The following is a 17,286-nucleotide window of genomic DNA, read 5'->3' as shown; positions in this document are numbered from 1 at the left end:
TAAGCCATGGTCAACCCATCTCAACTATAGTTAACCATAATCACCATGAACGTACATCCATTACTTTGTCAACTGGGGGGGAAACCATGCTTAACCATTATTAAAGAAAGTCAACATTTTCATCTATTATCAACCATAGGCAACATGTTTATGATGAACTTCATTAAACCATGGTTGCCCATGGTTAACATAGCCAATTAAATCAAACATGGTCAAACATAAACATTAACACAAATGTAACATCAACAATGGTCAATCATAATCACCATTAATGTAACAATTGTTAACATTAATGCAAAAATGTTATATTAATGTAACACAAATACATTATTACATTTATGTTCGACCATGGCCAACCTAAAACAACCATGGTCATCCAAAATCAACCGTCTCTAACCTTAGTCGACCTCATGAACTATGGTAAACGATAGTAGACCGAGGTTAGACAAAGTATACCCTTTTTATCCATAGCCAACAATGGTGGTCATTTTGAATCATCATCAACCAAGTTTGACCATGATTTTTCTTGACCAAGAATGGTGAACCATGTTCAACCATTAATGTGACATTTTTTGTAACATTAGTGTAACATTAACCATACATAACCATCAAAATCATTAATATAATATGAATGTAATAGTGGTGAACCTTAATGGAACATTGTGAGATTAATGTAACATAAATACATTTTCACATTAATGTTTGACAATGGTCAACCTCATCAACCACTCTCATCGACCATTTTCAATCATAGTCAACTATAGTGAACAAATCCATCCCACCCAATAGGTTCCATTCAGCAATACAATCACATTGGTAAATATAGTTGATATATGACCACATCATCTTCCATCTTTTGTAGACCAAGTCACTTACGAAGAATGAGACCAATAAACATATAACTAAGATATGCTAGTTACCTTAAATATATATATATATAAAATCAAAACATTAAACTTTTATACTACAAAAAAATAAACTTCAATCCAAACTTGTAGAAAATGTGTAAAGTTCAAAAAAGAATAAGAGTTCAAAACTGATAATTTTAACCATAAGTAAATTAGCCATGTGATTTCTATACATAACTAAAGTCAAATCCGTGGTTGTGGCATACAACATGACTTATTGTAGTTTTTATGATGAAAGTAAATCATCTATATTTTGATTCTTCTTAAAGTAAAGAAAGATTTGCATCGTTAAATATAATAAGGTAAAAAAAAATTGGATCATTGAATATAATAAAGTGTTTTAGGTTATATTTTGATTTTATTTAAATAAATGTGTATTCTAAACCCTATATAAAATTATGAAGTGTTTTACGTTTAATTTATTTATATATTTAAATATACATTTTAAATAACATAAATTAGTATAATTTAGCTTTAAAATTTTATTATAAAATTTTATGGAAAAACCAAAAATACCATATGCATGAGTAGGATTGCTTTTAACTTTAATAATTTTAAGGAAAATCTCATATTCCAATCAAATTAGGGGCCAACTTTCATGCACCACAAATCCAGTGCATTATTATTGCACGTACAACATTATTCCATGCAACTAAGAATATATGTGCATGCCCATGTAATTGTGCACTCCATGATGAATGAAAGAGATGTTTAACTATTGATTCGTCATTCAAAGTATAATCAATTATTAACACTATAAACAAAGAGAAATTAATTCGTAATTTAATCACTGATTCTTAATATTATAAACCGATAAAAGTTCAAGCTGATATTTCATTTCCTTGAAACTAGCATATATTCACTTCGATCCTTTTAATACTTGATAGAAGTGACATTAGCTTAAATTTAAATGCTAATATTAATATAAAAAATAAGGAAGCGAGCTAGCCTGTCCTTCACTTAGATCATTTTAAAGGATGGGAATAATTTGTTTAGATTGATAGGAAGTATTCGGAATATTTATACAACATTAAGTGAGGAAACATTCGATTATTAGACCCGTACATTGTTAGAACTCTGGACACCACATATCTCCACAATGGTATGATATTGTCCACTTTGGGCCTAAGCCCTCATGGATTTGCTTTTGGACTTACCCCAAAAGGCCTCATACCAATGGAGATATTTGTCCATCCTTATATACCCATGATCCTCCCCACTTCTAGTCAATGTGGGACTATTTGGTCGTATACCCAACAATCCTCCCCTCGAACAAAGGACCATCGAGCCTCCCCTCAAACGATTATCCATCCGTCCACTCTCTACCAACCAGGATTCTCTGCTCCAATGCGTTGGAAGCACACGCCTTACATGGAGCACCACCTACCTCGAGAGCTTGCTCTATCCCAGGTCAACTCCTCTTCACCGTGTTGGGGCCAGGACACGTCCATGAAGAATCCGGAGCACACCGCCTGTCTAACCGAGCTCATCCACGGATCCCATCGTGATATTACCGGGGCCCACCACCTTCGTTCAACATTCCGAGGATTCATCCACTTGGCTAACTTCGGGGCATGGCTCTGATATCACTTATTACCGGGGCCCACCACCTTCGTTCAACATTCCGAGGATTCATCCACTTGGCTAACTTCGGGGCATGGCTCTGATACCACTTGTTAGAACTCTGGACACCACATATCTCCACAATGGTATGATATTGTCCACTTTGGGCCTAAGCCCTCATGGATTTGCTTTTGGACTTACCCCAAAAGGCCTCATACCAATGGAGATATTTGTCCATCCTTATATACCCATGATCCTCCCCACTTCTAGTCAATGTGGGACTATTTGGTCGTATACCCAACATACATAACGTTGTTCAAGCTGTGAATAATTTTCAAAATTTGTTGAAGGCTGTCACAAAGTTAGTTGAAGTTTAATCTTGAGGTTGGTAGAATTTCAACTTGAATTTTTGTTAATTTAAAAAAAAGGATGTGAGTCTAACATCATTATTATTGACTAAATGTTTATAGATTAAAATTTATAATTTTATATCACAATTTAAATTTGTAATCTATTTTTGCAATTTTTAATAACGTTTTTACCGATATTAATATTTTATTATTTTATCTTATATTTTATTTTAAACTTAATATATATTATATACGGAAAATATATATAATAATGACAAACCTCATAAAAATATTAAAACTTAAACGGAACCTAATATCAAGTGGTGTCATGCTACACCCACGTTGTCACCTTCTCAACCGACCTCTCATTCAACTATAAATACAAGCCAGTCTTCAAATCTATATGTGGCCGTAGATTGAAAGCCAATATCTTCTTGCTCCACCAATTAAAGCCATGGCACAAGTTGTGAAACAGGTAGGGCAATTGCTGTGGGGCGATTCAAGTGAGAGCAAAGAACAAGCCTTGCTCAAGAAAGTCCTGGAAGACTTACAGGAAAAAGGTAACCTAGATCCAGAGTCTGTGCTAGGAGTCATTGACACCTGTGCTAAGGGTATTACGTTACGAAGACATTTAGGGAAGGAGCTTCGCTCTGTTCTGGCTACGGAAGTGAAGAAGAAAAAGGATCCCATTGTGGCCCTAGAGCTTGGAACTCTTTGCGGGTATTCGGCCATTACAATTGCTTCCGCCATGAAAAATTCTCCCGGCAAGCTATGTTGTTTAGACACAAACATGCAGACCACTGGGGGCGTCAAGGAAATCTTAAATTGCGCAGGTAACATTAAACTATCCTTTCATAGTTGGTAATGTCTTTTCTTATAAATAGCTACAAGCCATAGTTAATGTCTTTTTTTTTCTCAAATTATTTCGTGCCGTCTAATTTCTCTGTGTTTGTTTATTGTAGTTTTGTAATGTTGACGAACACCGGACATTATGAACTAGCTTAGCAGCGTTTCTCTTTCACCCCCTTCTTTTATATTCTGTGATTATCATTTTAATTGAAAAATTATGTGTGCAGTGCATCAGTTAATTCTTATGTTTTTCTTTTATATATTTTAATATAAGAAAATCTACAAATTAGTTAGAAAATTTTGTCATTGTCTCAAATTTTAAAATTTTGGATATCGTATAAATGTTTGACAATGCTAATCTATTTCCATCATCAAAAAATTTAAATACATTAAATACTTCTCTAAATTTTTTTTGTCAAATTTAAAAAAAAAAAACGAAAAAAACACATACATAAGATCTCTGATAAATTTCATGTTGGTTTGATATCATCAGGCATATCTGCAGAGGTGCGAGTGTTGGATGAAACATCAAAAACATCAGAAATATGTTCAGATGTCACACTCATTAAAGGAAGACTGGTTGACGTGCCTAGAAAATTAAAGGACTTGCTCGATAAAATGAAAGCCGAGTACTTTAATTTCATATTCATGAACCACTCTATTAATGATTATGGCCCAGATTTTGGTCTGCTCATCGAAAGAGGATTGGTTAGAGAAGGCACTGTAATTGTTGCGAACACCAAAGAATTTCCCGCGGCTCAGGAAAACTTGCAATATTTTGATGCACGTATACCGGAAAGAGAAAGAAAGAAGATCAAATCCCAGACCACAGTGCCCACCAATGGAATGACAGTGTCTACTTTAGTTGTTCGACCACCCTGAGAGGACGGGAGGGATGGTGAGGGGCTCGACCATCGCCCCTCACTCAATAAATAAATTGAAACTTTAATTGCTCGACCATCGAAAGAAGACCCAGAAAGACTTACGCTTCCTAGTGTAAGGACCCCGACAGGGGCTCGACTGATCAAAAGGTTTTATATTGTAATAGTGTCTACTATGCTTTCATAAGTTTTATGTTTTAATATGGTTTTAAACTAAGTTCCCAAATCGCTTTGGGACGTATTATGTAAACATGCCATTTAGTTTAAATAAATAAGGCCTATTAATATTTGAGAGTTCTATTTTATCCTGTTTTTGTTAAGAAGACACAATTATATCAAAAAGATGAGAAATTATCTTCTTCATACTAATAAGTGAATATTAATTTCGTCAATTATAGTTTCATCAATAGAATTGTTGATACCTAATCTTTGTGATTGGGTGAATTATTGTATATAGATAAATAGGAAATATGAACAGTCATCATGAGGGGAACTGAACAGTCTCTCTAGGACTTATCTGATGGAATAATACAGTCAAATTATTTCTGCCTTATGGAATTACTGCCTAGCCGGACATGGTATCAGAACCAGCATCTTTTTTTGCTCTTATGCTCCTTGTAACTATTCTGTCTGCCATATTCCTTTACCTGCTCCTCTGTCTGCAATATTCAATTATCTGACATCTGTTTGCCATATGCGCTCTCTGTCTGCAATATTCCATTATCTGACATCTCTCTGCCATACGCGCTCTCTGTCTGCCAGAAGGACTGTCCATAAACGTTTGCCGTTCTGACATGGTTTTATAAAAAAAAAAAAAGGCGCTGTCAATCCACAGTGTTTTGCTCAAAAAGCGTCCTCTCCACTGTTATTCTGGCTACGGTTTTCAACTTGCGTTCAAACGCCATTGTTGTTCATTGTTTTTGTATGCATCTTGATTGGATTGTAGGACAGTTGAAATCTTCGTATTCTGCGATTCCTCCCAATTTGACTGGGATTGTCAAGAGAGTTCTGCAGAACATCCAAGCTATGCACACCGTCAATCCTGGCGAGCAGAAGGTGACTGTTAAAGTAACGCGAACACTGGTGTCGGGCTGCTGTAGTTTTGTAATGTTGACGAACACCGGACATTATATTCTGTTATTATCATTTTAGTTGAAAAATTATGTGTGCAGTGCATCAGTTAATTCTTAGGTTTTTCTTTTATATATTTTAATTTAAGAAAATCTACAAATTAGTTTGGGAAATAATAGAAAATTTTGTCAAAATTTTTGAATTTTAGTTAGGGAAATAATAGAAAATTTTGTCAAAACTTTTGAATTTTTGAATTATTGTTGTCAAATTTTAAAATTTTGGTATCCTAGACATTTTTTTATGACGCTGAATCTATTTCTATCATAAAAAAAATTAAATACATCTCAAACTCAAAATACTTCTCTGAATTTTTTGCCAAATTTAAAAAAAAAAATACACAGAGATAAGATCTCTGATAAAATTCATGTTGGTTTGATACCATCAAGCATATCTGCAGAGGTGCGAGTGTTGGATGAAACATCAAAAACATCAGAAATATGTTAAGATGTCACACTCATGAAAGGAAGATTGATGGACGTGCCTACAAAATTAAAGGAGTTGCTCAATATAATGGAAGCCCAGTACTTTAATTTCATATTCATGAACCACTCTATTAATGATTATGGCCCAGATTTTGGTCTGCTCATCGAAAGAGGATTGGTTGGAGAAGGCACTGTCATTGTTGCGAACACCAAAGAATTTCCCGCGGCTCAGGATAACTTGAAATATTTGGATGCACATATACCTAAAGGATCGAAGATCACATTGCAGACCACAGTGCGCACCAATGGAATGACAGTGTCTACTATCCTTTAATTGGATCAACAGGTTTTATATTGTAATAGTGTCTACTATGCTTTCATAAGTTTTATGTTTTAATATGGTTTTAACCTAAGTTCCCAAATCGCTTTGGGACGTATTATGTAAACATGCCATTTAGTTTAAATAAATAAGGCCTATTAATATGTGAGAGTTCTATTTTATCCTGTTTTTGTTAAGAAGACAGAATTATATCAAAAAGATGAGAAACTATCTTCTTCACATTAAACATTAATAAGTGAATATTAATCTCGTCAATTATAGTTTCATCAATAGAATTATAATATTTCGTGGTTCTTTTTGTTTTTTGTTTTTTTATTATTGTAATTGTAATCCATTGTTTTCATAATAAATTGGATTAAAATTTATTCTTTCTGCTTTATATTTTTTCTATAACATTTATAAAAAATATATATTTTTATTTTATTGATAGTAAAATTATAATACATGAATTTATTATTATTTAGTATTATAATTTTTATGAGAATTACAATTTATCTATAAGAAGATTTGGTTAAAGAAGTAGTTTGTGTTGGGAGATGTTAGAATTAATGGAGATTAGGTGATTATTGTTATGTAGTTATGTTTGTGTTTTTCTTGGATATTCAGTTCCTTCTATTTAGGGATTTGTTTTAGTATCCCTAACAAAATGTATCTATTTATTATTGGAGTTTAATGTGAAGCCTAAGCGGGTGCATTTGCTTGTAGGAGCCCTTGGTGATCCGCACATGTGAGCTCCTCCTGTGTTGTTTGCCAATTCATGTCTTCCATGTGCAACTATTGACATGGTATCAGAGCTGCAAGAAGGAGAGGCGTGTATGCTGAGTCGAGGAATGCGAAATCGTCAGAAGAAGCTGAAAAGTAATTGCGACGTTGTCGCAGGGAGTTGAAGAATAGTTGTGACAACTCTCTTTAAGACTTCGCGAATTTTTCCTCTGACATTGTCGCAGGTTTTTGGTGTACACCTGCAATGCGAATTTTTCCTCTAACATCGTCGCAGGTTTCTGGTGTACACCTGCGACACGAATTTTTCCTCTAACATCGTCGCAGGTTTCTGGTGTACACCTGCAACTAGTTGAGAATTTTTCCTTTGACATCATCGCAGGTTTTTGGTGTACACCTGTGACTAGTCGCGAAAAGGAGGTGAACAGTCGCGACGATTGTGTTCTATGTTTGGAAAAGCAGTGGCTGTGGCTCAGATTGTTTATGGCTGAGGCTGAGACTGCTCTAGCTACTGAGGAGGATGAATCAGATATTTGGTTCGTAGATTCTAGAGCTTCCTCTCACATGACAGGTAAAAAGCAATGGTTCATAAATTTTAGAGAATCCAACACTGGAGTAAAAGTATACCTTGGAGATAATAAAGGATACGAGATCAAGGGACATGGAGATGTTCTTGTTACTTTGCCTGATGGAAAGATCCAGAATATATCTAACGTGTGGTATGTTCCTGGTATTAAAAATAACCTAATTTCTCTATCAAAGATTACAAATCAGGATCTCAAGGTAGAATTCTTTAAATCGTATTGTATTATTAAAGATTTGTTGGATCAGATGAAGCCTATTGCTATAGGTATTCATATAGGAGGACTCTACAAACTGGATGTGAAGAGTACGCCACAACAAGCCTTGATGTCATAAGATAAGTCTGCTGAAAATTTGTGGTATCAACGACTTGGGCATATCAATTTCAATGACCTTCTTTGTTATGAAACTAGCTCAAGAAAAGATAGAAAAGATAGATCAACGCCTTAGAATTCAGCGTCTTCGAGGGGGCAACCTCCTTTACATTACATAAATGAACAATTCTTGGATGATACAAATGACAAAACCTCCTTTCTATATATAGGAGTCTAAGGAGTCATAATATAACCCAGCCGACCTAACAATAATAATATAAAGCCACAAAAATAACAATAGAGGGATTCTATGGGGCACAATAATAACAATATGGGGGCAATAGGGGCACAACAATATTAATAAGGGGTACAACTACCATAGTAATGGGGTAATCACTAGTATTATAGGGACCCAACATGCCCCTCTCCTTCAAAAAAAGTGTTGTCCTCAATGCTTGAGTAGTTCTGGATACTTCTGTATAAAATTCTCATCCTCCCATGTGGAATCTTCCGCAGATAAGTTCTTCCACTTGATAAGATACTCCGAAATTGATCGATTTCGTAGCTGTCGAGATCTTGTTTCTGTGACTGCTTCCGGTTCCAATATAATTTTTCCTTCCTCGTCAAGTTCTGGCAATATTGTTTGAACTGGGAGCTTGTTGCCTATAACCTTCTTTAAACATGAAACATGGAAAACTGGATGCAATCGAGAAGCTGCAGGAAGCTCCAATTTGTATGCCATAGTACCAATCTTTTGCAACACCTTGTACGGACCATAATACTTTGGTGATAATTTATTATCCTTCTTAGCTTGCTTGAGGGACATTTTCTTATATGGTTGTAGCCGTAGAGATACCCAATCACCTAGAACAAAACTTCTTTCGTTGCGATGTTGATCTGCCTGTTGTTTCATTCTATTATGTGCCAACACGAGGTTATCCTTTAAGAGTTGGAGGATTTGTTGTTGATGTTCGATGTGATGTTCCACTGCTTGAACCTTAGAATTTTCTCTTAAATATGATGTGATGGATGGTGGTTCATACCCATAAAGTGCCATAAATGGGGTCATTTTTGTTGTTGTATGGAAGGAAGTGTTATACCACCATTCAGCCAGAGGCAACCATTTGACCCATTGTGTATGTTTATCAGATACAAAGCAACGAAGATATCCTTCCAAACATTTGTTTACTATCTCAGTTTGCCCATCAGATTGAGGATGATAAGATGAGCTATGAGCTAACTGAGTACCAAGACAAGAAAATAATTCTATCCAAAAATTTCCAGTGAAAATGGGATCTCTGTCACTTACAATAATCTTTGGATTTCCATGTAGCTTTTGAATTGTTTCCATAAATGTCGTGGAAACTGTACTGGCTTTAAATGGATGTGATAATGCACAAAAGTGTGCATACTTGGTAAGTCTGTCAACTACCACCATGATGACACTCTTTCCCTCAGACTTGGGTAAACCTGTGATAAAATCCATTGAAACCTCCTCCCAACGTTGGCTTGGAATGGATAAAGGTTGTAATAGACCCAGTGTCTTAATTGTTTCAACTTTATTTTGTTGGCAAACCAAACATTCCACCACAAACTTTTGAATATCTGATTTAAGGCCATCCCAAAAAAATTCCTTCTTAACCGTGTGGTAAGTTTTTAAAAATCCTGAGTGCCCTCCTAAGGGAGAAGTGTGCAATTCCATAAGAATCTTTTGTTTTAGCTCGGAATTCTTACAGAGGTATAAGCGATCTTTGTACCATAACGAATCATTTTGCCAGCTAAATGTATCAGACGTACTGGAATCTTGTTGTAATTTTCGAATAAGTGCCCACACTTCTTCATCATTCTTCCATTCCTCCCTTGCTTCGTTTATCCAATCTAGTTGGATAATAGAAATGGCGCACAACAATGCTTCCACATCCTCATCCTTTCTTGAGAGTGCATCTGCCACCACATTTTGCTTCCCTTTTTTGTAGATGATTTCAAAGTCATAACCCAACATCTTTGTGACCCACTTTTGTTTCTCTTCAGAGGATAATATTTGTTCTAAAAAGTATTTAAGGCTATCATGATCCGTTTTTACCTTGAAGTGTCTTCCCATTAGGTAGGGTCGCCATTTCTTAAGTGCATGGAGTATTGCCAACATTTCCTTCTCATAAATAGCTTTGTGTAAAAACTTTCCCTTGATTGGACGACTTTCAAAAGCAATGGGTCTTTCATCTTGCATTAGAACAGCACCAATTCCATTTCCTGAAGCATCACATTCCACAATAAAGGTTTTTGTGAAGTCCGGTGTAGCTAAGACCGGTGCTTGGCACATTGCCTCTTTAAGATGTTCAAAGGCCTTTGTTGCTTCGGGAGTCCATGAAAATGCATCTTTCTTCAATAATGTTGTTAGAGGTGCTGCTATTCTTCCATAATTCTTAACAAACTTGCAATAATACCATGTCAACTCGAGAAATCCTCGCAGATGCTTTATGGATGTGGGGATTTTCCATTCCTTAATGGCTTTAATTTTGCTAGGGTCTACCTTAACTCCTTCATGAGATACAATATGACCCAGATATTCCACCTCTTGGACTCCAAAGAAACATTTGGATCTTTTTGCATATAATTGTTTCTCCTCCAATAGTTGTAGCACCCTGTCAACATGTTCAACATGATCCTTCCAAGACTTGTTGTAGATTAGTATATCATCAAAAAATACTAACACAAATTTTCTAAGGAATGGTTTGAAAATTGAATTCATCAACCCTTGAAATGTTGAAGGTGCATTGGTAAGGCCAAAAGGCATGACCAAAAATTCATAATGACCCTCATGAGTTCTAAATGCTATTTTTGGAATGTCTTCAGTCTTCATTCTAATTTGATGATATCCTGAACGAAGATCCAACTTGGTGAAGTAAATTGATCCATGCAATTCATCCAGTAATTCATCAATGACAGGAATGGGAAACTTATCTTTAATAGTGAGCTTGTTGAGCTCCCTATAATCCGGACACATGCGCCATGATCCATCCTTCTTGTGCACCAATACTACTGGAGCAGAGAAAGAACTTTGACTCGGTTGAATTATACCAGCCTCTAGCATTTCTACAACCATACGTTCAATTTCACTCTTTTGGACATAGGGATATCTGTACGGCCTGATGTTTGGAGGAACACTTCCTGGAATTAGATGAATAGCATGATCATGATCACGCATAGGTGGGAGACCTTTAGGAGTCTCAAATACCTTGGAATGATTGTCCAGGACTTTTTGGAGATCTGGAGAAATAGATGATTCCGATGTGAAAACATCTAGCGAACATAATTGTGCAATTACACCTCTTTGTTCCTTTTTTAGAAGCTTTTTCATACCATTAGAGCTGATTATCTTTCCTGGTTTCCCTGCAATACCCCTTAATTCAACTTCCTTTCCTTCCATAGAAAATTTGATGAAAAGTTCTTGAAAATTAAAAGATATTGTACCCAAGGATTGTAGCCATTAGACTCCTAATACAACATCAGCACCTCCCATTGGAATGGAAAGCATTGGGCTAGTCAGTACATATTCTCCCATGGATAGCTTGACATTATGGCATTTTCTAGAGCAATTTATTGTTCCTCCATTTGCAATCATCACTTGACACTGTGGTGCTGGATATAGGAAGCAATTCAATTCTTTTGCTAGCTTACAATGAATAAAATTGTGGGTACTTCTTGAATCAATCAACACTATTACCTTTTTCTTCTTGATTTGTCCTTCTATCTTGATGGTTTGAGGAGTGGTAATTCCCGCCAATGCATTACAAGATATCGTCGGATTCATTTGTTCTTCATCTAGGCTTTGTTCCTGGAGTATATCCTCTTCTTTTGAATTTTCTTGCTCCTTTTCTTCTTCCTCTTCACAATCTATGTAGAATAATTTCTTCTCAGCACACTTATGACCTTTAGTGTATTTACTATCACAACTGTAACAAATCCCTTTTGCTCTTTTTTCTTCCAATTGTTGCGGTGTCAACCTTATAGGTTGTGGAAGACTAGGGACAACACTTCCATCTTTATAGTTGTGAGTGGTATGCTTCTTGGTTGCCATAATTTTTCTTTCCATTTTTCTTGCTAACCTGAATGCCTTCTCTAATGAATCAGGTTCCCAAAGGCGAACATCATGTTGGATATTATCCTTTAAAGACCCTATGAACACATCAATCCTATGCTCCTCTGGAATATCTTTTACCCTTATGTTCAGTTTTTGGAACTCCTTAATGTGCTCCATTATTGAACCCTTTTGTTTGAGACTTATCAATTGGCTAAAAAAAGTGTTGCTTTTTGTATCCTCATAATGTGCCATCAATTCTTCCGTAAAAATTGCCCAAGTGATAAATTGTTTATGAGAGAAAAGCCATTGATACCATACAAACTGATTTGGTTCCAAATATAAAGTTGCCATACGTACCTTTTGTGTGTTTTGCACATTATTGAGATCGAAAAATTGCTCCATCTGTAATATCCATGTTGCGGGATCCTTGCCATCAAATTTCCTCATATCGATTTTTGGAATATGATGGGTCTTTGATCCCACATTAGAGTCTATGGAATCATGATTAACATTTCTTTTGTTCTCAACATGAGTTTCCTTTACTACCCTTTCACCCTTAGTGACCATTTCTTGTAGCAACTTATTCATATTTATCTTCAATTCGTCCATGTCTGTCTTCAAATCTGTCTTCAAATCGTCCATGTCTGTCTTCAAATCGTCCATGTCTATCTTCAAATCTGTCTTCCAATCGTCCATCTTAGCTTCCACGCCCTTTATCTTAGATTCCATGCCATTTATCTTAGCTTCTGTTAGCTTTTGTGAGGCTGACATTTTTTGCACTTGGTCTTGTAATTTTGATATATCATGTAGCATTTCTTCCTATTCTTCATGAGTCATGCTAGAGCTTTCAGGTTCCTTACTAGGTGTTTGCATTTTCTTTCCTCGGGGCATCAGTTACCGATAATAATGCTCTACTAGCCCTTTGAATTCCTTCAAAATAAATTTTCAAACCAATCTTAAGCAAAAATTTAAAAACAATCTACACACCTTTTTTTTTGTAGGAGCTCGATATTGCATCTGATGTATCTCTATACTTTCAGAACATCCAGTTCTAAAATTGTGACCTGTGGTAGCCCTCTGTGTCCTCTTTCCAATGCCACCAGTCTGACCCCAATTGGATTCTCCAATGAAGAGCTATGCCAAATCTCCCACAGTGACCTGATTATAGACCTTTTCAGAAGTGTGAACTTGTATGAAGTGCCACCTGTCACTATTTGGACCTCTGGCTCTGAAAAATATCTAGAAGAAACTACAGTCCGTTCTCTTTCTGGACCTTTTTGCAAAATTTCAATCTGATGCTCAGAGAGAAAGTTATGACGCTTTTCCCCAGGTCACTTGTTTGGAATGTAATTCAGGAGTCTGCAGAAAGACCAACTTCCTCAGATCATATCTCCACAAATATAGTGCGAAAAGCTCTGAAATTCGGACCCGAGCTACAGGGCGATGTCTTCTCAAATGGGTTTGTTTTTGGACTTCTGAAACGTCGCAGAAAAAAAGTTATAGCGAAAATGCCACGATGACCTATTTGGAGCAGTGAAACCCTATAACTTGGCTCTGATACCAAATGTTATGAAACCAGCTCAAGAAAAGATAGAAAAGATAGATCAATGCCTTAGAATTCAGCCTCTTCGAGGGGGAAACCTCCTTTACATTACATAAATGAACAATTCTTGGATGATACAAATGACAAAACCACCTTTCTACATATAGGAGTCTAAGGAGTCACAATATAACCCAGCCGACCTAACAATAATAATATAAAGCCACAAAAATAATAATAGAGGGATTCTATGGGGCACAATAATAACAATATGGGGGCAATAGGGGCACAACAATATTAATAAGGGGTACAACTACCATAGTAATGGGGTAATCACTAGTATTATAGGGACCCAACATTCTTCTGTTGCAACATAAAGGTATGGTAGATGGTCTTCCTGTTTTAAAGAAGTTGCAGATTAATTTTGAAGCATGTGCATTCGGCAAATAGCATAGAGATGAGTTTCCTGCCATTAAAGATAGAAAACAGAGGGACATACTCGAACTTGTACAGACTGACTTATGTTGCTCGATGCAGACGAGATCGTTAGGAGGGGCCTATTATTTTTTATTTTTTGTTGATGATTGTACAAGATTCACATGGGTATATTTTCTTAAATAGAAAAGTCATGCTTTTGAATATTTCAAGCAATTCAGAAACATGATTGAGAAGCAGACACGGAAGTTCATCAGAATTCTTCGATCAGATCAAGGTGGAGAATTCAGGAAAGGGATTTTCATCACATACTATGATGAGCATGGAATACAATATAAATTTACAACACCTTACACTCTTCAACAAAATGGAGTAGCTGAGAGAAAAAATAGAACACTGGTGGAGTGTGCTCGTAGTATGTTAAAAGGTAAGAATCTAACCAATGGTTTTTGGGTAGAAGCTATTAATATTGCAGTATATTTAAAGAATAGGAGTCCTACTAAAAGTCTTGAGTATAAAACTCCTTTTGAAACTTTGTTTGGCTTCAAGCCTGCAGTAAGTCACCTTAGAATTTTTGGCTGTAAAGCTTTTGCTCATATTCCCAAAGAGAATAGGAAGAAGTTAGATTCTAAGGCCATTAAATGTACCTTCATTGGATACTGCGGTGAGTATAAGGCTTATAAATTGTTTGACCCTTCTACTCACAAGGTGTTTGTCAGTAGAGATGTGATATTCCATGAAGAGGTCGATGATGGAAATCATGTTCAAAACAACGAAGAATGGTATGTACCCTTACTTCCAGAAGAGGATAGTGAAATAGGAATCAGTTAGCAGTAGCAACAGAAGTAGGAACAACAACATGAACAACAACAACATGATAGTGTGGAAGGAATCGAATTCAATCCACAAAGAGAAGAAAGCAACAGAATAATTGAACCCCCACCGCTCAAGAGATCGAGTAGACCAAAATAGTTACCAGCTCGATATAGGGATTGTGCTCTCATGACTAGTATGTTAAACATTGTTGAACCTTCTAATTTTTATGAAGCTAGTAAAAGTTCTAAATGGAAGCAAGCAATGAAGGATGAATATGAATGAATCATTATGAATAATACTTGGGATCTAGTAAAACTTCCTAATGATAAACAACCCATAGGTTGCAGATGGTTATTTAAGTTGAAATTTAAGGCAGATGGGTCTATTGATAAGCATAAAGCAAGGTTGGTGGCAAAGGGGTATTCCTAGAAAGAAGGTATTGATTTTGAGGGAACATTTGCCCCTGTTGCAAAATTAAATACTATTAGAATGATTATTGCTTTAGCCACTAAGCATCATTGGAAAATACATCAATTAGATGTTAAATTTGCTTTCTTAAATGGTGACTTAAAAGAAGAAGTATATTTAGTGCAGCCTGAGGGGTTTGTTAAGAAGGGAGAAGATCACTTAGTATGTAGATTAAAGAAATATTTATATGGTTTAAAGCAGGCTCCTAGATCCTGGTACGAAAAAATTGACTCATTTTTCCTCATGCATGGTTATAAACGGAGCAAAAGTTATCCAAATTTGTATACTATGTTTAATGATGACGGACAAATAGTGTTGATTTCTTTATATGTAGATGATCTGATCATGACAGGGAGTGCAGACAATCTCATTGAAGAAATCAAGCAGCAATTATCACAAAAATTTGAGATGAAGGACCTTCGAGAAATGCATTATTGTTTGGGTCTAGAAGTTTGGAGAGATTCAAGTAAAACCTTCTTGTCCCAGGGTAAGTATGCAAAGAGTCTGTTGTCTAGGTTCAAAATGGATGAGTGTAAGGCTACATTTGTGCCTTAAAGTAGAATAGCAAACTTGAGGTGAATGATGGTTCGAGATATGGAGATGCAACTGTTGGACACCTAATCCTCCATGGGTTAGTGTGGAAGCCGAATAGACAAAAGGAGTCTAAGAGACCTTGGGATGTGGAACCCAATGGTCAAATAATGTATTATAAATTTATATCTCTTGTTAATAAAAATTGTACTCTCATGTTTTATCCTTCAGATTATCTTGCTACCCATGTGTGTTTAACATGGTATCAAAGCAGGCGATTGCTGGTCCTGCTCCAATTTGAGCCACTTGTTTTGTGGTCTCTATATATATGCCAGTTCTGCCTTTCTCCTAATCAGAATTGAGCAAAATTGCCACCTTATAAAGTGTTTTAATGTGTGTAGACCTGCCAGTTCTGCCCATTACCTGTAACGCTCCATTAATTCATTGTCTCCCAGAAATCTGCTACCTCTCCTACCTGACCTCTGGCACTGTATACGCTGCACCTGACACTGGTTATTTTAAGACTCTCTTCTGTGTTACATGCGCCCTCTGTATTTTACAATCCTGACCCTTGCATTACCTGCGCTCTCTGGCTATCCTGACTATTCATAAACGTTTCATAAAAGAAGCATTGTCCTGACATGGTAATTTTAGTGCTGGCCTGGAGAATCCTCTGAATCGATGAGGTGAATGCCCTTGAGATCAACTGGACGACTTGCAATCATGGTATTTATGCTGGTATGGCTATGCGTTGAAGATTCTTTGGCTATCTGTTGAAGTTTCTGGCTGAAATACATGAATCCGTGTCAATTCCTTCCCTTCTATCCATGCCACTGTCACACTACCATACAACACTCCCATTGTTACACTCCTCGGCTCCCAGTCCACCTGTTGCTCGTGGCTCCGTACCATTGTATCGCTCCAAATATTGTATGCTAGTGCACATCTGGGATATTCCATACCATGCATTTTTTGTGATATGCTGCCATTGTTTGAATCCACTCCCAGTTATTTGCACTGCAAATCTGCTCGCGGTTGGCATTATCCAAACCATCTCATCCTGTGTTCAGTATTGTTTTAAACAATGCAAGCACCAGTCATATGTTGACCCTCCTCCACACTCGACTCCAGCAATAATCATAACTCCTATAATCATAATGCTGGCATGTCCGTTGCATTGGCCTAGTGCATAGAATCGTTGGGCGGAAGCGTAGTGAACCTGACATTACAACTCTCAAGAAAGAAGGTGAATTTGAAAGGAAAGTAAGGCTGCTGTAGCATAGCTCGGGACCCTTGAAGAGGACGAGTTAAGCATAAGTGTAGAGGTTGAGTTTCTTTACCACTGTGTTGAGAAT

The 17,286-nt window shown here is 36.4% G+C and overlaps 1 protein-coding gene across 1 annotated transcript; it reads left to right on the top strand.

Moving 5' to 3' along the window:
* Nucleotides 1-3,212: 3,212 nt before the first annotated feature.
* Nucleotides 3,213-4,856, top strand: LOC149211310 (uncharacterized). Its single transcript, XM_089394596.1, has 2 exons — nucleotides 3,213-3,654; nucleotides 4,164-4,856. Exons 1-2 carry the CDS (start codon nucleotides 3,276-3,278, stop codon nucleotides 4,550-4,552), a joined length of 768 nt encoding a protein of 255 aa, XP_089250722.1. The 5' UTR covers nucleotides 3,213-3,275; the 3' UTR covers nucleotides 4,553-4,856.
* Nucleotides 4,857-17,286: the final 12,430 nt, after the last annotated feature.

This window comes from Pinus tabuliformis, chromosome 1_2 (genome assembly GCF_031772625.1).
Source record: "Pinus tabuliformis cultivar Carrire ecotype Pingquan chromosome 1_2, CPIR1, whole genome shotgun sequence".
NCBI classification, from domain to species: Eukaryota; Viridiplantae; Streptophyta; class Pinopsida; order Pinales; family Pinaceae; genus Pinus; species Pinus tabuliformis.
Note: the sequence above shows the minus strand (reverse complement) of the source record. Positions and strands in the feature narration are given on the sequence as shown.